Below are 25,248 nucleotides of genomic sequence, written 5' to 3'. Positions count from 1 at the left end.
TTTTCGGCATGCGACACCGACGTACTGTACAGCGAATTATAAATCAGGCTTTAGGCACTGAGGTGAAGAGCAGATAGGAGAGACTAGTACATGTTCCACTGGTGTTACACTAGACTGGCCGAGGCCAGGTCATCGCTGGTATTACCACTGGTATTACACTAGACTGGCCGAGGCCAGGTCATCGCTGTGAGGGTGTGTAAAATCAGAAACTCAGTCCATTACTATGCTATTCTATAGACTAAAATCAATTATAATTGGAAAAACTAAAACATGGCACTCTATCCATTTAGCTGTAAGATTCCACGCCATTTGAATCAACGAAAGGGATACCTTTGCAACCGTGTACAATGAACGAGTGACATTTGGAGGGAGATCACCCCCAACAGGTGAGATGACGACAACCTGCAACACTTGGAAAAGTGCCCGGCTAGAAAATGCTTCGCATACTGGCTAAAACAAGGATGAATAAAGAATTAGGACCTAGTCAGTCACATGAAAAAGAAGGCTTAATTTGATATCTAAAATCATAAAAACCCATACATTTCTATTACATTATACCTCTAATGAAAGCATTTAAAAATAAGACTTTTTGGGGGCTGAATTACATAAAAAATGTTGGGACTACCAAAACTGAAAGATCTAATTTGGCATATAATAACATGAGGAACAAAATAAATGGCACAATTTTATCAAATTAATTAATATCACAGATATGAACTTACTTGCAACGGGGGGCCAAACTTACACAATTGCAAACATATTCCTTTGCTTACACTATTCTATGTATAATGAATTCTGGCTAAAGAAAATTAAAAGAAAAAAACACTTCTAAAATGGCACAAGCAAAACTGGAAAAAAAACCCAATGGAGACGTGTACCCAGCATTTGATGAAAAAGAAAAAAAGATAAAATTAAACAGCCTTTCGATAAAGAGACCTCTGTGTGTGTTCACTTTAAAGCATACGATTTTGAAAAGTCTGAAGTAGTCCAGAAATATGCCATGTACAAAAGTTCTCTCCGTTTAAAAACGACATTCACACAAAGGCACTTCATTCAATATGAGAACAGAAGAGTCACAGTCCTTTTCCACTACCAGAAAACTGCCTGCATAGCAACAATACCAGGAACTAAATCTTCTCACTTTTGTGTTTAAAATCACAAAAGAAATTTCAAACAGTGAAAGAAATGTTGGGTTTATATATATATATATATTTTGGTTTTAAAATAAGCACTTCACCAAATAGTAAAACGGTTCTTTTTTTTTTAGTTTTTTAGTTTTTTGGGGGGGAGGGGGAAATAAAGACGAGCTCATTCCTCTTTGCATTTTGTCCCCCAAAATATTGCAACGCTCTGTACATTATTTCTGTTCGGTCGGTGCGGGTGATTTAATTTATTCCTTTTTTTTTGGTGAAACACAGTGACAGTGCTCCTGGGATATGGAGTGCCTTCTCTTCCCTCCTCTCCACTCCACCACTGTGGTCCGAAGGCTAGCCAGTCACCGGGCGTTCGGTGTGTGTGTGTGTGTGTGTGTGTGGGGGGGGGTGATACTTGGAAGGACGTTTCCACAGTGAGACTCCAAGACGCTGGAGGTTGAGGGAGGTTCTGCCTGAGTCCGAGAGATGTGGTCGTAAGAGGGGAGCGGAGAGCGATGTGGGAGAGGAGAGAGAGAACCGAGGCCACGGATTAGCAGCGGTGCTGCCGCTGCGTTCACTGCTACCTGCCTCTGAGGTTCTGCAGGACACCGTAGACCTCTTCCTCCTTGCTCAGTCCCTCAAAGAAAGGCAGCAGGTCGAGGAGCTCCGTGTCATTCATGTCGTCGAACCAGGACTGCACGGGGACCTACGTAATGGGGTCAGAGTGTCAATGATCTACCGGTTAAGTAACGGCTTCGGTAAGACTTCATCACCAGCATTGACGACACACCATATTCAAGTGTCGTCGAGTAATAATCGTTACAGCCTAAAAGGGCCTTACAAACTGGTAGAGATAAAACGCGCCTATAGTTCATTTTCAATGAGACCTGCGTTTTTGCTCTGAGAAGTCGCAGTGCGACAACGCAAGCGTATTTACGTGAGCGCGGACCCGTGAATTTGTTGCGAGCGTGCTCGTTACGTGCACTGCACACTACCCGCGACTCACCAGACTTGGATTCGGTTTAGCTTTTTTTTTTACGCTTGCGTTGTCGCGCCCCTCTTGAGCAGACCTGTAGCAGACCTGTCATTGATCCAGGCAACAACGTGTGCATTCCTCGCTCGCTGTTTGCAAGGCCCTTAAGATTCAAGACTTTATTGCCATGTCAACAGAGTTGATTGGAATTTGTACAAAAAGTACAAACATCATATGAGGGGGACCAATAAATAAGAAGAATGCAAAACTTTACAATTCATGTTGAATAAATAAATAGCAATTCATCGCAGTTCATCGTTTTACAACAGACAAATTAAAGCAAAGAGGCTCGGATACAAATGACTAATCTCACCTGACGTCATCTCTACACATTTTCTCAGTAAACTTACAGCATTTTCAGGGTGGAAAATGTAGGATGCCGGCGAGTTGTCAACGATGATGACGTTGTTGAGTTCTCTTCCCAGCCGGCTGAGGTCTTTGACGTAGTTCCCTCTGTGGAAAACGCAGGATTCTCGGAAAAGCCGGGCCCGGAACACCCCCCACTGGTCCAGCAGGTCGGCCACAGGGTCAGCATACTGTTCGGATCCACACGTTATAGACTTATATGATACTACCCGAATAGCCATGTCATACTATGGTCCACTATGAACAAACTAGAGATGTCCCGATACTGTATCGGTATCGGGAAAAGTATTATTTGTCATATCGGTATCAGCGAATATGCCAGTCTAACCACAGATCCAACACAGGGGTAAGGGGTTGACACTATGGCAGGTAAATACAATGTTGGGACATGTGGAGTTTGCTTTGGAGTTGCCCAAACTGCAAGTGCACATTTTAGTGAGGAGTCTGCTATAAACACAACACGAGATATAGCTATAAACACAACGCGAGATATAGCTATCGGGACATCCCTACTACAAACAATGCTTTAGATGTATCATGGCACATGATATCAATTAGAACAAATGCAACATGTTTGAACACTTGACATCTAGGTAGCTATCAAAACAATGTGCACGCAAACTAAAAACTACACAGGAGGAAGAGCACAGTTGATTGACCTAGAAGCAGAAATGCCGTGGGAACTAACAACTACAGGACATCACTTACTGCTAGCCTTTAGCTCACATGGACATCACTTACTGCTAGCCTCTAGCTCACATGGCAGTCTTCAAAATATTGGGGGCTTTAACATAACTACGGTTTTCTCTTCAGTCCGACTTACCCATGTTATCTGGGGTTTACTATGAAAAAGACAAGGGCGTGCGCCAGAACAGAAGGAAGTTGTGACATGTTAGCATAGCAAGACCACCAGACAACAGACCATGAACAAAATGCTACCTATTATGGCTGCCGAGGTGACCAGCGGCGTGTAGCCCAGTGTTGTTTTTTGGCAGCAAATTTTTATTTTAGTTTTAGTCATAGTCTCTTGAATAGTAATGTTTTAGTGTTACGTCTAGTTATAGTCGACTAAATATCATAAGATTTTAGTCGACTAAATCTACAGGTGATTTAGTCGAGGGCCTTGATGTCGTCGTAATGACTGTTTTTACACTTGCTGAAAATAGCCGATCTACAAGCTCGTGCTTGTAGATCTGCTATTTTCAGCATGCAACCAATTGTAAAATTAGTTATACTGGATTTCTTATCCACTAGCAGGGTTCCCCAATTAATTTTACTCAAGGGCCATATTTTGACTAGCGTACCAGGCTGGGGGCCGAGTCTGCACGCACGAGGTCGAGGTCTTGCCCTGAAAATTAATTTTCAGGGCAAGACCCCATTTGAAAAGGATGCCCAGTTTGACATGCATAGGCTACTGACCCCCATTTAATGCCATTTATATCTGGGACACTTAAAAAAACATTAAAAAAAACAAACATTTTTTTCTTTTTTTTTTGGAAATTATTTCATAGGCCACAAGGGTGCGCTCTGTGGGCCGCAAATGGCCCGCGGGCCGCCTATTGGGGAACCCTGCACTAGTCCCTTCCTAACATTTTAATCTAGTTTATATTTCTTGACGAAATTGTCAATATATTTAGTCTTAGTTTTAGTCATCATAGCTTCGTTTTCATTTAGTTTTCATCAGTGGAAAAAGGTAGTCGACGAACATTTTTCGTCTTAGTTTTAGTCGACGAAATCAACACTGGTGTAGCCAACGTGAATGCCAGAAGAGAAATTGCGTTAGACTTCAACAAACCTTGGCGAGGCTAGCCGTGAAGAGCACACATTCAAACAGCTCGCCCATCTTCTGAAGAAACTCGTCCACGAAGGGTCTCTTCAGCACATACACCTGGAGCAACGCAACAGGTTTTAGTTCAGGAAGCATAGAAAATAATAATAATAATAATAATAAAGCTTTATTTATATAGCACCTTTTAAGAACAAGGTCACAAAGAGCATAGAACATATCATACATCCAAAGGCAACAGCAAAAACACAGAACAATGACGTTAGAGACCAGTGGTTCTCAACCCGTTTTCCTTTTCTTACATCTGATAAACAGAGACCCTGCACACAGGTGCATCCACGCCGTTTTAAAATGAAAGCTTGCATGCGGTAAAACTTACCGCTAAATTAAAACACAGCACACAAGTGTCTTTCTTTTTCTATATGCACCAGTCGCGGTTGGTGCTGAGAAACGTGCTCTCTTGTGATTATAAAATAAAAACGAAGAAATGCCCAACGTCATGGACATGCGTTGTCTTTTTCCTCTGAGGTCCACGGCTGCCACCCAGTGCAAGTAATCATGAATAGGCCAACAGGGAATGCACACAGCCTATCCTGGATTACTTGAACAGGGTCACAGCCCAGTCGTCACTCTTCTAAATTCTAAAATATCATGACAGTTTTCAGATAAACCTACGTTTCTATGTCAGTGGTGCTCAACCTTTTTCCATGTCAAGAACCCCCAGAATTATATGTAATTGGCCCCCGGACCCCAATCTCAAAATATGTTGTTCCAGGGACCCCCAGAAACAAAGATTTTAGTTAAAAATGTTCGCTCTGAAATAATATAATATATATATTCAAAAGATTTGTGCCACATTCTCACGATTTTTCAAAAATAGCAGATCTACAAGGTTGCGTGGCACTCGGTGCCGCGCTATGAGCTTGTAGATCTGCTATTTTTTTCAAAAGCTAAAGTATAACATAATGCTTTAAACAAACAAACAAACAAACAAACAAAAGGGGTTCCCGTCCTGAATCATGGGTTTAAAAAAAAAAACATAACATAACCCCACGGGGTTCAGTTAATACGTTCAAAATGTACCTGGTGAACAGTACCGTCGATCTCCACAGGAACTATGAAGTCAGCATTGCTGATGGGCTGTGTGAAGGAATAAAAACAAAACAAAAACAACATGTCTTGTCAGTGTTGTCTCACAGCACCCACTGGTCCCACAGATGGTGAAATGCTGCAGCCGAACAGCAGAGGGCGCACATGCGTCACTGGTCTCACAGATGGTGAAATGCTGCAGCTGAACAGCAGAGGGCGCACATGCGTTAACCCCATACAAACGGCATGTCAATCTCACAGGGAAAAGAAACAAAATAATCCTAGTCTTTTCACCACCAAAACAAACCCCTCCTCCTCCTCCTCCTTCTCCCCACTCAACCTTTCTAGTAATCCAACAAGATGGCAGCCCTCAGAGAGAGGAGGAACTGGATGGGGGGGTGGAGCAGAAAGGAGGAGAGAAGGAGAGGAGGAGGAGGAGAGAAGGAGGAGGAGGAGTGGCAGAGGGAGCACTAAAATGACTTTCTGAGAGTTGTGACCCCAACCATTCAGAGAACTTTCACGTTCATGTAACAAAACATGAGGGGGGGGGGGGGGGGGGGTCATGTCCGACCCCGCACACCCACCCAGGCCACAGTCTTTTTGCCCCCGGCTTCCCTCAGGCAGGAGGTTTGCGTTCCCTAAAGACTGTGAAGGTCCGACATTCAAACTGCTTTTTCCCCCACGGCTATCCGGCTCTTCAATGCTGCTGGTGGTGTGTGTACCTCCCCCCCCCCCTGACCCCAATCTATCCCACTCAGAGTGACTTGTGCTCTGAACTGAACTGACCTGAACACTTGAACTCTCTGCACATTATATTTATTCACTATTCATTGCACCATTGTGTTGTTTTTGCACTTGTCTTGTCCTTGTTTTGCACTTTGTCCTAATGTTGTAACTGTACTCTGCTGTCCACTAAACCAAATTCCTAACATGTTTACATGTCATGGCAATAAAGGCTTCTGATTCTGAAGGGAAAAAAGCAGGGGGGGAAGTAAACAGTTACACCAACATTAGTTGGTCCTTGTTGATGAAAAGAATATGTATTAAATAAAGAGTCTTAAATACATAATTTGGGTATTGCCTGTCATTAATCCACTAAATTGACTTTGTTTACACAATGATTTAATGGTTTCGCTCTCTTGTATTTAGTTCACAAGTGAGTGGCAAAGTGATTGGTGAAGTGAGTTTAATGTCATATAATGTTGTTTAATGCAATCAGATAGGACTTTTCTGTTTGGTCGTATGGGCTGTCAAGGCCATAAAGTAGTTTTCTGACACTCAGTAGGCGTTCCCGCATAACTTACAGGTATGATGAGGATGTCATACGGTGCATAGCCTCTATTGGTGGGTCAAACAAAGGCTTATTTGGATGTCAATTTGTCAAATGACATCTTTAACATGATTGCTTACACTCCAACCTAAAATTGAAAGCAGTAGACTTAAGTACGTGGACGTGTTGCGATTTTCTTTGAGCGATGCAATTCAATATTAAGTTCATGACATGTAAATGTGCAACACAAACAATGGGCTTGTTTTTTTCTCTCCTGGAGCAGTAAATTGGAACTTCACTTTCAACTCAAGTGATTTTTGGCAAGGTGAAGAGAGTGACAGCCAGTGTGTGTGTGTGTGTGTGTGTGGTAACATGGCTTCAAGTGAAACGGTTATAGCCTCACAGTGGCTAGACGAGAATCTGCCGCTGGCAAAAACAATTGTGATATGAGTCTGTCTGGCTTAGTATCCAGTTAGTCTGGTGTCAATGCGACAGAGCAACACATTTACCATGATTCAAGCAATATTTTTAATATGCTCATTTGTATTGTGTCCAGTGTGTGAATGTGCCTTTAGACTTCGGGTTGTTGTTCCTTTTTGAGTGGCGCAACCACTCCAAGGAACAGCAATGTCCGTGACTCTGTGTCCGCCTATGTGACGTTAATGAGCACGAGTATGACTATTAGTACCAGTAGGGGCGCTGTTGTGAGAGAGAGAGAGAGAGAGAGAGAGAGGAGGGGGGGGAAAGAGAGAGGAGAGTTGCACCACTCAGTTCACACGGGTGTGATTTTTTACCTTGAACGAGCTATGGACGAGGGTCTCATCCAAGTCGATCACAATACACTTCTTGCCATAGTCGGATATGTGCATCTCTGGTAGGAGGTATTTGGCTGGAGGCTGCGGGGGGGCAGACAGAGTATGTCAGGTCAGAGAGGGCCAGGGAAGAGAGGCAGATGGTACATATGAGAGAGAGAGAGAGAGAGAGAGAGAGAGAGAGAGAGAGAGAGAGAGAGAGAGAGAGAGAGAGAAAAGATAAAGAGTGATAGGGTGAGAGGCATCTGACAGAAAGAGTGAGACCATGAGCAAGAGAGAGCAATAACAACGACATAATTTGATCGTATGAATTAACGTGAAATGCAGAGCAAATAAGCAAGCACCGTGTTAACTTGGTTGACCTTTACCGTCAACAGGGAAAGCCCCTAACTGAAATGCCGTCTTTAATCCCTCAGATTATTATAATTTTTTTTGTCTAATCTGCAGAGATTAAATAAATCACACATTCTCAGACAGGCGCCATGCGTCAAAAGTTAGCAGCTACTGTGGCTTTGTGGATATTCCCCCTGAATTTAACAATAACTACGTACAAACTACAAGCTCATAGCACGGCCGCGCTATAAGGTTGTAGGTCTGCTATTTTTGAAAAATCGTGAAAATGTGCCTCAAATCTTTTTTTTTTATATATATATATTTTATCCCACGATTTTGTAACCCATTTTTCACCCCTGTGTCAATCATCTAATGTGATCCTGGGCTCTACACACCCTCCGCCAACCTGGGGAGAGCAACGGACTTAACTCATGCTTCCTTCATGCTTGAGTGTCCAAGTTGCTCTTTTACACCTGACAGGGGGGAGTTTCCCTGGTTGGACGTATCGCGTGGAAGGAACACGTTATTCCAACCAGTTCCTTTCCCCTCCATCAGGCGCCCCGGCTGGCCAGGGGGAGGCAGTTTAGAGACCAGGATTACTGCATGTTTTTGTGAGGGTACCTACCCTAGGGGACACGGGGAGAACATGCAAACTCCACACAGAAAGGCCCTTTCGCCAACCCCGCCTTCGGGTATGGGCACTGATGACGCGGAGGAGGAGTGCCTCAAATCTTTGAATATATATTATTACAGAGTGAACATTTTAACTCAAATCTTTGCTTCTGGGGGGGGGGGGGTCCCTGGAACAACATATTTTCAGATGGGGGGGCAGAGTCATATTACATATAATTTTTGGGGTTCTTGACATAGAGAAACATAAGGTTTTTCAGAAAACTGTCAGGATTTTGAAGACATTTTCTAAATTTCGACCTCAGGCCAAAATGGGTTAAAGACCTTTAAGCCCCAGACAACGACAACTGGGCATGGGATCATGACAAATCATGACAATGAACAAATAGTTAGAAAGAAGGGGAAAAAAGGGCAGGGTAAAACACTACTTGTTTTTGCGTTTCTCTTCCTTCCAATTATTTGTCCGGCCCAAAACATTGTGTTTACTGTCATGAGTTGTCAGGAGCCGAGTTGGCTTTGTCCGAGGCTTTAAATAAATACTCTTTGAAACGTCTATGGACAAATTAATGGGACGGGGGCGCGGGACTGTCTGTGACAAGATAATTACACTTTTATTAACATTTGTTCTCGTTCACATGATGATGACTTGTTTGGCATGCAATAAGTGGCTGGCAGAGTACCCAAACGTTCCAGGCAGAGGCTAAATGTACCACCCTTTCAGCAGTAGATGGTGCCAACTTCCTAGTGAGGTTTTCAGCTGAGCAGAGACCGCGTCGAAACCATTTTATTTCAGCTGTGGCTAGACGGGGCATATTCATTCATCGGCTTTGCTTCTCATTTGCAAAACGGCAAAACTTTTATCGGTACCGTTTTAGAGGACCCCCTCTAAAACGAGATGATACATCTCAAGGGGCTATCCTCTACTACTGTTAGTGCCGAGGCGTTTTCTATAAAGATCCAATAGAGCGTTATTAATTATGAGTCATGCAGCTGAGGCAACACCTGAGGCAACACCTCCCATATATGGCTAATTGCATATTTACACCCAGCTGAAAATTTGCTGAAGTATAGCAATGGACAGTGGTGGAAAGTAACTAAGTACCTTGTACTTTACTTGAGTATTTCTAATTTCCAATACTTTTTACTTCTACTCCACTACATCTCGGATCCAAATATTGTACTTTTTCCTCCACTACATTCATTTGAAAAAAGTTAATAGTTACTTTTAAGAACATTTTGATACAAATACTTTGGTACTAAATTTTGAATTCTGTACTTTTTTACTTGTAACGGAGTACTTCTACATTGCAGTATTGGTACTTCTGCTTAAGTAAAGAATGCGAGTACTTTTTCCACCACTGGCAATGGACTGGGTTAAGCCGGAGCACCAGAGCCCACGTCAGGCAGGATGTGAGCCCACCAGTGGCCCAGTCGGGCCTGCAATGCATGCAGAGCAACAGGAGGGAGGAAAAAAAACAAGGCAATACATACACAAGGGACAGGGATGACCTCAACCTGGTCACACTACAACACCAAGAGACACACACACACACACACCACACACCACACACCACACACACAAACACACAAAGGGTCAGGAGGAGAGAGATAGAACAAAACACAAAGAGTCAGGAGGAGAAAAAAACACAAAAGAAAAGTGTCCAAAAAGACACCATCATTCACACTCATGGACAATTTACAACAGATGAAAACGTATAGTTAAAAGTTAACAGAGGATAATATATTTTTTTTTAATGACGGATGATGATGATGTGTTAAACTGAGTTACAGGTGAATGTTGTAACATGCAATTATCTTTCCGAGTGTCACTGTGAAAACACAGCTTGTTATGTTGACTCTATTCACGTTCAACGGGGGTACGTTCATACGTTGTGTGTTCTTTGTGGGGGGGAAGGGGGTACTCACCTTGGGAGGGGATCCATTCTCTTCCACAGGTGGAGGCAGGGGGCTGCTGGAGGTGGTGTGGGAGGTCGGCGTGTCCACATTGTAGTTGCGGAAGCAGCAGAAGAACGAGCTGAAGATGCTCCGACTCCTCTGTTTCTTTAGACTGCTGTTGGACTGATGCGACGCTGTGACAAAACAAGAGGAGGACGGGGTGTTTAGACTGCAGTGAATATCGTCGTTGTCTGCCTACTATGTCCAAAACTGTTACTTCTCAAGAAATGGGGGGGGGACCTGTGTTCCAAAATATCCATTATCTCTTAATGCTTTTCGTTCGTCCATATTTATATAAAAGCCACAGGCACAATGTACGGTATCACTTTCACTCGCAAAATGTTAAAAATAGCTGTCTGATCTACATGCTTGCAGGCTTGTAGTGCGGATATTTCCACCTTGTACGACAAAGTATTATGAAGAAACAAAAAAAGTTGAAATGTGGAGATACAAGGTTTTTGCAACAAACAGCAACGATATGCAGACCTGCACTCTTAATTAGACTGTAGGAATGAGCAGGCTAAAGCTGGGGTACTTCAAACGGCTTCTATTCCGGGCTGTGTTTTTTGGCATACTGATATACCTGTGCAGACTGTACTGTGGCTGATATGATACCTGTGCAGACTGTACTGTGGCTGATATGATACCTGTGCAGACTGTACTGTGGCTGATAGTTACCTGTGCAGACTGCACTCAACAGTCCTGTATCATACTGTAACATACTGTACTGTGGCTGATACCTGTGCAGACTGCACTCAACAGTCCAAATAAAGGAAGGACTAAACCACTCACGGTCATGTCCTTAGCTGTCACGTGAACTGATAATTCCTGTGACGAGCCAGAAGAGATAGCAGTCTACATTTATCACTGCAATATATTTAGACCTGAGGCAATATGGAATAAATTCTCCTTCTACAACACGGCCACCCAGGCGTGGCCTGACACCCTCCCTCAAAAAAATGCAGATCACTTACATATTTTAAATCGGCCCTGAAAATCCACCTTTCAGCAGGCCCAAGGGAGAGGAAATTATCCTTCCCCGATAACCCCACTCCCCTTTCATTTTTCCCCACTCTGTATCTTAGAGTATATATATTAATACTAGACACGGCACCCAGGGGAAACCCTGAGGCGAAATGAACTCGAGCCAACCAGGTAATAACTTTGGTGTCAACTCCGGGAGTGCTTGAGGGCTGAAGCACCCACTGACACAATAGCAAGCAAAATAGCACCCACTGACTGAAGGCTGAAGCTCCCCTCCCCCTAATTTTGTCACGTAGGCACACACCTTTACGGTGTTCACAGAACAGGTATTCAAATGCTAATACGGTGGCTTTGTTCCAGTGACACTACACTGACAGTCTGACACTGACAGCGGAGAGGCTGCTGTCTGTGTGCCGTCGGCCCGTCTGTAAAGAGCCATGAGCCATGAGCCGGGAGGGAGGGAGGGAGGGAAGGGAGGGGCAGCAACACCGCCGGGTAATCTCTTACTTGACAGAGCCATCAGACAGACAGAGCCATCTCAGCCAAAATATCCCAAAACAATGTCCGGGGAACAGAACAATTCATTTTCCTCAGACTACTTTTACTTTAATTAAAAGGTAAGTGCTGTGGCTGTAATTGGGTCAAGGATCTTGCTTTCGTGAGAAATGGTGTACGAGATTGGTAATAAATTGGTCAAATCATGATATTGTTAGACCATCTGGGGGAAATAAATAAATAAATCTGCGTCGTCGTCCCATGCAATTCTAGCCTACCTAAAGGTAAAATCCACCCACCGCTTATGGCTGAAATAATTTAATTATTTACTGTTGATCATTGATTATGCTGAAATGTTGAAACAAGATGCTGAAACAATTTAATGTGTTCGTTGTGAACTGAAAGCGCACCACTGTGTTTATTAGCAAACTGTAAATAAAGTACAAAAAAAAAACCCCGCTGCGGCAGGGGGGTGGGGGGCACCCACTGTCGTTATAAGAACCTTCCGCCACTGTCACCGATCACCCATAGTTCACAGAGCCCCCCCCCCCCCTTCATTCCAGGGACATAGTGCAGAGCCTAAATCAGACACTGGGCTTTTATTAATAGTGACAAGTTGAAAGCTGAATGCTCCTCCTCTCATTGACTCTTGTCCGTTGATTGGTTCAGCGGCTGCCTCCCTTTTGGAAGGCCGGCCTACGTCTCTTCCCTGCCTGGCTGCCGTGTTCCGGCTGGCAGGTAAAGCGAGTGAAGCAGCCTGGACATTCACACAGGGGAGGGGGGTCTACTCTGGAGGCATCCGGACCCCCTCTCAGCCTATACAAGGGCTGCATTCCTCCCACTGACATGACCCACCCAAGGCTCACTTTACCCCCCTCAGAACACAAAACCAGGCAGGCCGGGCGGCCTCCAGAAGACAACCGAAGACCTTCGCGAAAAACACAAAAGGAAACGTGGGATCATGTCCTGGACTCCTGGGCTGCATGAAAAGCTCTCTCTCTTTCTCTCTTCATCGACTTCCGGACTATCAAATTAATTACGGCCTCTTGCCAGTCCAATGGCAGGCTCTGTGCGGCTATATCAAGGTCGGCTATTTGGAGAAGAATAGTTACAAAAGTCCTGGACTGGAAGTTGGCAGAAAGCACTGGACTCAGGCAATGATCTAATGATCTAAAATCCCTTTATTTTAGTAATAGTACAACATAAACAATAAACATTACAGACTTTAGTTGTCACCGTATAATACTTTAAACAGTTGTCATGTTGCACACATGCCTAAAGTTGCTGATTGAAAACAATGTATTTAAAACTCCACCTAGTCACTGTCCAGTGCTGCATGAACAGCGAGTGCTGTTTTCTGCCCCCTCAATGAGGCCACTCTAAGGTCTACACCACTCTGTATCTGATCAGAGTACAATCTATGCTCAGTTCCAGACAGACTCACTGAGATACTGTGATGAACTAAATAAATGTGAATTATGCAAGGAATGTATTAAAAAATAAAAAAGGAACAAAAACTTGAGTCTGACCTGCCTTTTCATTTTCACAATGAAGTGCTGAAAACATGAAACAATAATATTCTAACAGCAGATGAAAGTTGAGTTGTATGTCAAGTGCAACAAATAGTTGTTGATGGTCATGGCAAACACTTCAACGGTCAACATGTGCCTACTTCTACTACTTCTACTACTCCTACTTCTGCACACGCAGAGAAGGGGAATAAAACAGGAAGTGTAGGAAATTCCTGACGCTGCCAAACGTTTCCGCAGTATAAAAAGACCACCATCTGATCCAATCCATTGGAAAATACCTAACTTGACAGATACCTGCAACAGCGGGGCATCGCATGGACAAAATCAAGTGTGAGCCCTTTGATTAACACCAGGTTAGAACATTTTAAAATGGTACTGTATCCAACGAACAAAGCCTATGGTCCTTGATTTGTTTTAGTGGGCACAAAGATGATTATGCTGCTTGCTAGTCTAGTCTATGTATGTATGAATTAATTTTTCCACCGACCACACACCGACCGCTCGGTGCCGCGGTTCTTGTATTCTTTATTTTGTTTTACTGAGAATAAGGTTAGAAATAAGTTTAGGGTTAGGCATAGTTTTACTGGGGTTACGTTTAGGCATAGGGTTAGGTGTAGGCATAGTTTTACTGGGGTTAAGGTTAGGAATAAGGTTAGGTTTAAGCATAATTTACTTCGGTTACTTTAGGAATACCAGGCCGCACAGTTCCGCCGGAGGTACGCCCGGGGCGAGTTGGTAAAGGGACGACTCGTCTGGTATTCGTTTCTTGTACTGTTGCCGTTTGCTCTGTCCTATAATAAAACCAGGAGACATTGAGGCAGTTGCCATTATTAAATGACTCATCATTACTAGAACTGGCAGCGTCTTCTACGGTATGTTGTTGATTCTCACACAAAAGACCCTTAAAGTCACGGTGAGTCACCCCGTAACAAGTTACAGGACCTAACATCTGCGGTTCATGGCTACAATATATTGATAATAGGTCCAACCTTGCTAATGCTGTAGTACTATAAGCTCCATGCTTTAGTGAACAAAGGATTTCAGAATGATTTTTATAATTCACATACCTAATATTACCTACTGTAGGGATGCACCGAATATTCGGCCACCGAAACTATTCGGCCGAATAGTGGCAAAAAAAAAGCATATTCGGCAATTTGGCCAATTGCTGCATCCCTATAAATCTACTGCTGCAGATGTCAAGACTTCACTACTAGCTAATACTTGACAAATTAATAGGTGCTTCTTTAGCTAATGATTTGGCATTGCAAAAATCCCCCCGGTCCCCTTCATGGTCTTTAGGTGTATGCAAGTCTGGTCAACTTTATGCAGCAGCAGGCTGTGAACACATGCACACTGATAAATCATTAGGGAGTAGGTGTGACAACACAACAACTGCAGCATGGGTCTTAACCAGGAAAAATGTGTTATTCCAGAGGCTCACCAGCCTCCCTCCCTGGCACAGGATTGTGTGCTGCGGCCCAGACTCGTGGGTGGGTTTGTGGCCGTTGTTGACACATCGTATAATTGTGTGCTTGTGTAAGATTCGGGATGCACTCCTCCTTGTCCACACAAGCTGGTCTTGTATGGTTTTGGCTGGACTGTGACTTCAGCACAGCACAGTAGGAAGCCTCATGGCTCCTACACCCTTCTTGGTAATGTTTATGCGCACTGAGCAGTGCAAGTGTTTCCGTTGGTGAACACCATGGTAGACTTGAGCAGTTAAGAGATGGCAGTGGCATCCCCTGAAAATTCCTGGGTTGTTTTGAATTAGTTAATAGTGTATTGATTCACAGCACCAGTCAGTGTGAACACAGGAATGCACAAATACATCTTAATATCTTATAAAGTCATAGTGTCTCGCACGGGATACAACTTCATTAACAACTTAATTAATAATCTTTATTTCAAACATGCAGGGTAAATGGGGTGCCAATGGCCTACTACAACCTTGATGCGTGTAACTACCCGTTTCCTGTTCACTCTATCCAAATAAAGCAGAAAAGCTTTTAACCCATTTAGGGCGGGAACCCCTTTTGGTGTTTAAAGCATTATGTTGTACTTTAGCTATTGAAAAATAGCAGATCTACAAGCTCATAGCGCGGCACAGAGTGCCGCACTACGAGCTTGTAGGTCTGCTATTTTTGAAAAATCTTGAAAATGTGGCGCAAATCTTTGAATTATCTTCTTTCAGAGTGAACGTTTTGAACTCAAATCTTTGCTTCATGGGAGGGGTCCCTGGAACAACATATTTTCAGATGGGGGTCAGCAGCCAATTACAGATATATTTTGGGGGTCCTTGACATGTTTGAGATAGACTGACATAGAAACAGGTTTTTCAAGAAAACTGTCATGATTTAGAAGACATTTGTTGAATCGTCAGTAAATAAGTTTGGCCTCAGGCCAAACTCTTTCAAAGACAGTAGATGGTGGGCCAGAACACAATCAATGGCTAATTTAGGACCTGGAACCGTACATACAATAATTGTGACTGTAGGTTGCAGATTACTATGAAAACCTGCAAGACCCGTCTGTCCGAGTGTCCGTCCATCCGTCAAGTCACGCCACTATATATGGCCGTCAGCCCATTACGCCTCGTGACACGTCACATTCCATATATGGCCCTCTCCATACATGAAGATCGTGACACTGACCTCATCAAACCCTGGATAACTATACATGGAGAAGACTGGATCATCACCTAGATCTGCATATATGGAGCCGGACTGGATCTGTGGATCCGGATCTTCAAATAGTATCGAGTATCATTCAGGGCCCGACTCTATTTCACAATTTCAATTATAAATTAGTTAAGTTAAGAATAATTTTCATTTTACCAAAAGGGAATTCATAGACGTAACTAGTAAGTATATGGTTTCCTTGGAGTGGGGATCTTCCCTCCAAAATAAATTTACATTTCTAGACTGAGTAGTTTGTCCAAAGAGTGTTTCCAAATATATTTCACAATTTCAGAGTAATACATAAATATAAAAGTTCATAGAAGTAACTGGTATTAAAGTACCGGTACTAAGTATATGGTTTCCTCAAGGCTTGGTGTGGAGATTTTCCCTCCAAAATAAATAAATAAACTTCAGGAAGCTGGTAAGATACAGTAGAGAATCGAGATCAGTGGTTTGTGTGTGTCTTAACTCCGAGTGTTGCAACTCTCTTACAACAGACAGTAGACAGACATACGGATGTGCCGATAAGACATTTTGGTCGATATCGATATAATTAATTGCTGATATAACCGATATTACCAATGTTGATATGATCTCATTCTGTATTCAAAAATTATAAAGGTTTTGTTTATTATGAAAAATACACGTAACAGGATATCTGTGCTGCAGGCTTTCAAATCTTTGTTTGAATATAAATTCTTTCAGAGCGAACGATTTTTTAATTCGACGTCAGGCCTAAATGGGTTAATCCGCTGCCAGACACAAACGGGGAATAAGCAGCTGAGAACAAATAATCCACAGATTGTAGTAAATAAAGCTATATTGCAAATGAAGTTCATTTAAGTTCAAATAAGCATAATGTAGTCATAACGTCATAATGTAGTCATTGGTTAGACATGGGTTAAGGTTAGGTTCAGGTGTGCTGCCCCATGAGAGGTCAGGTTTAGGGTGAGGGTTTGAGATAGGTTGTAGTAGTAGGACTAATGACTGGTCTAACCAATGACTAGTCTGAACCAAAAACTGTCTAAACTAAGTACTGCACCCAGTGAAATAGTCCGCTCTGGGCTGTGACTTGCGACTTGCGCTCGCTCACGCCGTGGTGGGTTCAATAGAGCACCGAAGTCCTGACGTCACTCGCTCATCCCCTGATTCACGGAAGTAATTTCTGTCTCTGCGATATTGTCAGTGTCTTGCACCCTCAACCGATATTGACGTCAAGACTTCGGTGCTCTATTAATCAATATAGAAATAATCGTATCGTAATCGTATTCCTTGCCGATAATCGTACCATATCAATAGTACGGCAGGAAATGCTGTGTGTGACGCGACTTTAAAACAAACAAACATCAGAATCCAGAGAAAAGGAGGCACTGGAGCAACTCAGACAGTTTAAGCCCTTATTTTATTATCAGGGTTATCAGTAAAAGCACCCCGTTAATAAAATGAGGGCTTAAACTGTCTCCTTTTTTCCTGTCCTGCCTCTGAGATGCACCAGACTGGCCTGCCACAGGCTAGAGGCGTGGTTGGAACTCCCTTCTGCTTTAACATCAGGATCAGTTTGTCTGAAAGTTACAATATCTATGATTAAATCTGTTGCATTGCAAATCCCAAATTGATTTGGGAACTTTTAACATTTCTGACAATACATTTGTGAAAACTTCGGCAATCGATGATCTAGGACTCTAGTATCGTGATCGATGATGAGGTTGTTGTCAATACACAGCCCTAATGGTTATTATTTGGAATTAACGTATAATCGATATATATATCGTATTGTGGCCTCTGTATCGTGATACATATCTATCATGAGGTTGCAGGCAATACCCACCTCTAGCCCATTTAGGCCTGACGTCGAAATAAAAAACAAGTCTTCTGAAAGAACGTATATTTAAAGATTTGTGCCGCATTTTCACGATTTTTCAAAAATAGCAGATATACAAGCTCATAGCGCACCACCAAGTGGTGCGCTACGAGCTTGTAGAGTTAAAGTATAACAAAATGTTTAGTTAAAACAGAATGGGCTAGCTCACGGATGGTGTGAGCAGCCCACTGTAGGTGCAGACGGAGACTTGGTCGGAGGCGGAGAGGTCACTTTTCAATTCATAAATTTGTATTCTGTCAGTCATCCAACTATGTATTGATAAAAACAAAATTAGTTTGATGCAAGAATGTGGATGCCATACAAATATGAACTACATGTGTTTTATTCTAAAGTAATATGTAAATCACAGACATGTGCGACAGTGGCAACACTAAATGAGAAGCAAAAGCTGTCAGGTTGAAATAAAGTCAAGCCGAAACACTGACAACAGCGCCCATCACACACACACAGCACTCCCATAAAACATTGTTCTGAGGCTCCACAACAGAGCAGTGAGTCACCGGCAGAGGGTAAAAAATACCATGTAAGAGGAGCCCATTCATCTCCGTGTCTAAATCAAGGCCCTAGCCAGCCCGACCCCGAGTAGAGTAGCTGCTTTAAATAACTGAAATCCCACTTCATCCATAAGAGACTCTTGCAAGTGCCCAACCAAAAACAAACAAAAAAGCTGCCAGCGTGCCACTACACAAGACTACATGCAGTAAGAAATATCTGAATACAAGTCACTCTCCAGCTATGCTCAGTCTTTATAACAAAGAAGAAAGAACCTTTACCTACCACGAGAGCCACACATTATATCTGCTGTTCATACACACAGTCACTACACAACACAACACTTTCAGCAAATAAAAACATCCAAGAAACATGCTAAAGCCACTAGCCTCTCCTGACTTCGAAGTGACAGATTCACAAAATATATTGCAACATATACAACAGCATGAAATAGGGATGGGTCCGATGAATCGATTATAGTTAATAGGACCCGAAATCGATTATGAAAATTAATAATCGATAATCGTTTTTTATTTTTATTTTATTAAAATCTGTTGGACAGGACAGGGCTATAGGCCTACCAAAGTGTGCCTGGGATGTGTCTGTGTAGCTGCATGACTGAGAGGAGTGTGAGTGGAGATTGATTCCAATCAAGTTACAGGTTTGGAGGATTTAGCAGGTGTTGGGAATTTACCTAATCCTAATACACAGACACACACACACAAACAGGTACGAGGACATTGCAAGCTCGTTGAAGGAGTGGTTGCACCACTCAAAAACCTCACCTTAAGGCAAGTGCTCTACCGACTGAGCTACCCGGACACAAGGCTTACACACAATGCACTTTACAAACGGCAATACACAAACTAAACATGAAAGATAAACCATTACAGTTTAACTCAGTTGGACAACTACAAACTATTGCAGAGTTTCTAAGTGACTGACAGCCAATGATACTTTTTTGCATATGCAGTCCAGGCACCTAGGCTGGTAATCCAGCCCGACAGCATGTCACAGGTTCGAGTCCCCGATCCCGACAACCTTTCCTGCGAGTCAGTCTTCCACCATCTCTCTCTCCGGGTTTCCTGTCAACCTACTGTGATCAATCACTAAAAAGGCCCCAAAACAATGTAAAGATGCCATCTCTGGTACAGGTTACATAATATAGCAATCATTTCCTGACCACATAATCTTTTAACCCATTTTGGGCGGGAACCCCTTTTGGTGTTAGCATTATGTTGTGCTTTAGCTATTGAAAAATAGCAGATCTACAAGCTCATAGTGCGCCACCGAGTGGCGCGCTACAAGCTTTTTTTTATAGAAAAATCAAAGACCCACTGACATAGAAACATAGCTTTTTCAGAAAACATGTTGCTGTGATGACCAGCATTGAAGCCTTGAAGGGTACAATCCTCCGTAGTGGAAAACTAAATCAAGTGAGTCGAGTCGGTACCAAGCAGAAATCCAGTAAGATCCACTAGCAATTTTTCACCTGAAAGGTCATGATACCACACAGTCAAAAAACTCCACATTAGTTGGAGAGTACTGAAATACAGAAGGCAACTGTCAACTTTGCAAGTAGTTATCCTGGGCCATGAGGTCAACAGAGCTGTGGCCAGCAGGCCAGTGCGACTATATTTAGGCCGCTGCCTGCCTGGCGGCTCAAACAGTGTGAAATGCAGGCACATGCTGGAGGACAGCCAGCAGAGGTACACCGAGGGCAAAGGTGCTCAATTCCTCAGACACTTTGAAGCCTGTTCAAGCAACAGGAGCCTAGCTACCTGTTAACCACTACTACCTATATACTTTGTTGTACAACAACAAAATTAGCACAAAGAGGTGGTTTAGAGTTGTCGCGATATAATTTTTTTCAGACAGAGTACAAATACAAGTACTTATTTTTTATACCGAGTACCAATACGAGTACTTTATTTTTGTTGAGTAACTACTTATTTTACCGCCTTAGATGCCTTAGATGCAGATTATCTCCGATCTACACTTGTCAGTTGTCATTTATGCTTGTAGATCGGCTGTTTTTGGCATTTTGCTGCAGTATTGGGTTAGACTAGTGTCAAAAAATTGGATGTTTTGGTACTCGGGTAAAATTATCGGGGCGGGTTCAGAGTACCGAGTACGAGTACTTGAGGGTGGTATCGGCCCGAGTAACCGATACCAGTATCGGTATAGGAACAACTCTAGTGTGGTTGATTAAATGTTTTGAGGGGCAGCTGTTGGGACGGGTTGCATTGTAAAATGTTGGCAAAGTCAATGACTTTTACAGTGAATGGAAGATTATAATGATAGCATCATGCCACCTGCCCTTCGCCTCAGTGTAATGGTCAGTAGCTGGGCCAGTCGTTGCAAATACGTTTCCAATCCAGGGATCCATCCATCCATCCCTCACAGTCCGTCTTTGTTTCTTCTACCAAAATACCCAGTCGAATCATGGCAGGGAAAGAAAGGCTGCAGTGCAGACACTGTCACACTGCCATACCATTCTTGTAATCATCATCATGGTAATGTTTGCATTGGCCCTGAGAGGAAAACTCTGACTCATGTGAAGGAGACTGGAAGAGAGAATGGTTCAGAAACAAAACAGCGACGCTGACAGCCTGCCACTTTACACAAGACTACATGCAGTAAGAAATATCTGAATATATGTCACTCTCCAGCTATGCTCAGTCTTTATAACAAAGAAGAAAGAACCTTTACTTACTACCACGAGAGCCACAAATTATATCTGCCGTTTATACACACAGTCACTAAACACTTACAGCAAATAAAAGAATGTGTGTGGGCACTCTTTCATTCACAAGAGGTATTGGGCCAACAGTAACATTAACACCACGAGCAATTCACACAGAAGTAGCTGTCAGAACACCCTCTCATGTGTTCATTTTCAAGCTTTAGTTAAAACGTTTTAATAACACATGCGCAAATGACAGTCATGAGACCTTTGTTATCCTTGTCTAGGTGTGCGCAAATTACATTAAGAGTAATCACATGTTGCGTTCTTGCAATATTATGATTACTACTAAAGAAATAAGATTTTCCCTGAATACAACGTTGATGATGTCTCAGAGACTAAAGGACATGTGGGGTGTAAACATGTCAACAAGGATCCAACTACAGGCCTGGGCCGTGGCTCAGCGGTCCAGGCACCTTGGCTGGTAATCCAGCCTGGCAGTGTGCCGCGGGTTCGACTCCCGATCCGACGGCCCTTACTGCATGTCACTCGCCCATCTCCTGTCAGCCTACTGTCTGTCCCTACGGCGAAAGCCGCAAAACAGATATCTGCCGATGTTGATATGTGCAATTATGCAGAGGGGTCTTTTTTGCCTTTATTGAAAAATGACAACCGACAACCATATCACTATAAATAATCTTTCATGCTTCATTGCTTGTGCCACCCCCTCTATCATGGACTCTACCTGCGATGCACAATGAACAGAACGCTAGAGATCATGGGGGTGGCACAAACAATGCCAACCTCGCTCTCCTCAACACCATTTATTAATAGTGCCTTTTGGTTTACTGACAACTTTTTATTTATTTTTTACACTTACTCATGAAGCCACAACGCATACAAGGCCACAAGTATAAAAAATAGTTAGATCAAGCAAACTGAAAAAGGTTCTCTTCTTGTTAATACAGGTTAGTCTTCTTTGAACATGTAACAACAAGACTTGCTTACTTGTTGCTGTGGCTAAACCAATAATCAGATAAAATAGCCAGCACAGATGAAGTGTGTTGTTCTTATTAGAATCTTAGGCATCCATGTTGATATTTAAGAAGTCTAAAGCCAGAATCATAGCCATGTAGGTTTTAGGTTATGGTTCAAATGTAATGAAATTCTCCCTCGACACCCACATAGGTCGGTCCACCCCATACATACCAGACCATGCCTAGAGATTCCATGAGAGTTGCAGAGGATGGGATCCCTTTGCTCCTTTCAGAGGAAAAGGCATTGTTCAGGATGAGAGACTTAAGGTCTCACATTACTAATGGTTTGTGGGGTGTAGCTTGAGACGTGATATTGATACACTACCCGTGGGTCTGAATGACCCGAAAGCCAGCCGCAGCGGCCACAACGCAAGGGGGGACGGGACAATATTATTATTAGCCATGGACTTGCAGATGAGGTTTAGATAAGTAACAGAAGAGAGATCAAAAGGGGTGTGTGGGCGGCAGAGAAAGAGTTTGTATACCATTTAAATAATCTTGAGGAAAACAATGCTGTCATTTGTCCCAAAGTTACTGCAAAAATATTGCTGCCATTTGTTTAAAAAAAGCTTTATACCCTGAATAACATGTATATAAAGACGCAATGTGACATAGCTCTGTTTACAAAGTATCTGTTCCAATTGCATTTACTTTACCCATTTTCAACGTTTATGATATTTTTTTATTTACACACACTTGCTTTGGCAATGTAAACGTATGTTTTCCCATGCCAATTAATAAAGCTCCTTTGAATTGAGTCAAGAACTGAACTGATTCTGTTTTGACAAACCCAATAACCCATACCTGGCTTCAATTCAAGCACAAGTCTGGCTGTTAATCCGTTGCCCATTAAGTACTGAGTTTACTTGTCAAAACAGAGTATGGGCATGCCATTATCTGCAGAGTCTAGAATCAGACTCAGAATCAGATTTATGGTCACATACTCCACATACTTCAACCAATGAGGTCCAAATTTTTAATGCACTTCTTGCACATGACTTTGTGCAAGCAATTCAATTCATTGAGTGTTGTCATTTACTTAACTGAATAAATACTACAGTGGACACACTGTATGGTCACAGGCATGATGCAGAGTCAATACAAAAGGCTCGCGTCTAAAAATAGAATGCAACTACAAGTCAGCTGTACATTTTGCATGCCGCTTCCCACACACGCAGTTTTCCCCAGCATGTTGGTTCAGCCAAGGCAGCTCTCCTCCAGAACTTCTCACTACTACAACCTCCCACACACACCCTTGAACTGAAGAAAAATAGAACTTGTTGAATTTCTTAAAGTCCTCTTTATAATTCACGGCCAGTGTTTATGCTTTACATTCTTAAAGTACATGCATAGCCATATCGCATAAAGCATACAGGTACTGGACTGACAATGGGCAAAGATGTTACTCCTACACACTGGTTGACAGACACCACAACACAAAAGCAATAAGCGCTAAGCTGACAGAAGGCCTCCATCACCAATAAACTAGTTGGAGGCAGGAGACTGACTAATCTTTATCTATAGTGCTGTTTTAAGGCCCTATAACACTACAACATACACAGGCAACCAGTGTACTTAGTTACTAGCTAACCAGTTAGCACAAGGCTAAATGCTAGTTTAGAATATATACTTGGTCGAGCGACCCCGAGACACTCAAACAAAAATGACGTAGTAGTATGTGCCTAAATAAGTGTCGACGAGAGACTCATAACAACCAATGTGACAATGTTTTTTTATCTAAAATGATGGCACTGTTGTAGAAAACACGCCATGTGTGTTACTGACTGTGTATGCAAGAAAGCTAAAAGCTCCCGCGAGAAAGGGAAAAAAAACCCATTTAAAGAAAGTACAACTCTTAACACTATTGCCCCTTTAACTTACCTTTCTCCTGGTTAAAGGACAGAATTTCCTCCTCCTTGGGATTGGAAACTTGCGTTATTATGGACGTGTGGTCCATTTAGACAGATGGGGTTATTCCTCTTTGAGTTTCCCGACTTTGTTTGTATTCCTTCCTTCCACTGCCAGCGAAGCCTTTTGCTTGCTTCGTTGGCGAGCTTTAAAAAAACGTTCAGGTTACTATTAGCCCACAGAGCTAACAACGGCTAACGTCCGAGGAGGAGGAGGAGGAGGAGGGAGCCAGTTAAGGGTTGGCATTTAGGGCTTTGGGGGAAGAAAAAAATCAAAAAGGCAAAAAAAAACCCCCAATGCTATCGCTTTATCGCGATATCTGCACATTAATTAATCCAAGGACAAAGCGTAAAAACATAAAAGAAAAAAAACAATCCCAAAAAAACCAACGGCGAAATGATTCACAAGTTAGCCAGTTAGCCGCTAAGCTAGCTGCTACTAGCCAGAAGCTTTTTTAGCTAATGACCGATCTCCCCGCACACACACACAGAAATGTGACGAGCGCTCGAGCCGAAAGCACCGACGCTCGAGGAGGAGGAGAATTTCAATGGCTCTGAGAAGAAGCAGCCTACAGACAGGCAGGATCCCGCTCGCTCGCGCCGTACGTCGCTCGAGCGAGTCCCCCGTCCCCCCGCCCCCGAAAAATTACAAATAAAAAAATAAAATAAAATAAAACCCCAAAACAAATGGCTTTATTGTTTATACAACAAACCCGCCACGAGACATGTTGATTTATTATACCATGTTGTTATTGTTATTCTGTAATTCTGTATAGGCCTAACATACTATAATATATAACACGACTTTCCCCAAACAGGCAGACACTAGTCGAATCGAATTATTTATAATAATAATAATCATGGCTTATCCTGGGTGGGGGTCCTCCTCGGCCGCCGATGCATGCTCTCCCTCCCTCCCTGCTGTGCAACATGGACGCTTTATGTATTTGGACTCGGAGTCGGGTCGGAGACGCGGCACACACACACACACACACACACACACACACACACACACACACACACACACACACACACACACACACACACACACACACACACACACACACACACACACACACACACACACACACACACACACACACACACACACACACGCAAGTGAAAGTGGGAGGTGTCGCTGGCC

At 42.9% G+C, this 25,248-nt stretch overlaps 1 protein-coding gene and 1 long non-coding RNA gene across 3 annotated transcripts; one reads left to right on the top strand and one right to left on the bottom strand.

The window, feature by feature from the left end:
• On the top strand, positions 1 to 663 carry LOC310871409. Its single transcript, XR_014570301.1, has 2 exons — positions 1 to 128; positions 178 to 663. It is a non-coding gene; the product is annotated as an uncharacterized lncRNA (long non-coding RNA).
• An 849-nt stretch (positions 664 to 1,512) lies between these two features.
• On the bottom strand, positions 1,513 to 25,013 carry ctdsplb (CTD (carboxy-terminal domain, RNA polymerase II, polypeptide A) small phosphatase-like b). Of its 2 annotated transcripts, XM_083782895.1 has the most exons (8): positions 24,079 to 25,013; positions 10,379 to 10,542; positions 9,944 to 9,976; positions 7,472 to 7,573; positions 5,402 to 5,458; positions 4,328 to 4,420; positions 2,517 to 2,702; positions 1,513 to 1,839 (listed from the first exon to the last, which is right to left on the bottom strand). In XM_083782895.1, exons 1-8 carry the CDS (start codon positions 24,152 to 24,154, stop codon positions 1,714 to 1,716), a joined length of 837 nt encoding a protein of 278 aa, XP_083639021.1. In that variant the 5' UTR covers positions 24,155 to 25,013; the 3' UTR covers positions 1,513 to 1,713. The 2 variants fall into 2 exon arrangements, with proteins under 2 accessions (XP_083639021.1, XP_083639022.1); XM_083782896.1 differs by lacking the exon at positions 9,944 to 9,976.
• Positions 25,014 to 25,248: the final 235 nt, after the last annotated feature.

This window comes from Protomyctophum parallelum (assembly GCF_964188405.1).
Source record: "Protomyctophum parallelum genome assembly, chromosome: 14".
NCBI classification, from domain to species: domain Eukaryota; kingdom Metazoa; phylum Chordata; class Actinopteri; order Myctophiformes; family Myctophidae; genus Protomyctophum; species Protomyctophum parallelum.
This window is presented reverse-complemented; position numbering and strand designations above follow the sequence as displayed.

Excerpts from the sequence above, each read along its gene's own strand:
- ctdsplb (XM_083782895.1), bottom strand. The coding sequence starts at position 24,154 with ATGGACCACACGTCCATAATAACGCAAGTTTCCAATCCCAAGGAGGAG. Across the intron at positions 7,574-9,943 it reads AGGTCATCCCTGTCCCTTGT|CCTCCAGCCAAATACCTCCT; the intron begins GTATGTATTGCC and ends GCCCCCCCGCAG. Across the intron at positions 4,421-5,401 it reads TCGACGGTACTGTTCACCAG|GTGTATGTGCTGAAGAGACC; the intron begins GTACATTTTGAA and ends GCGTTGCTCCAG.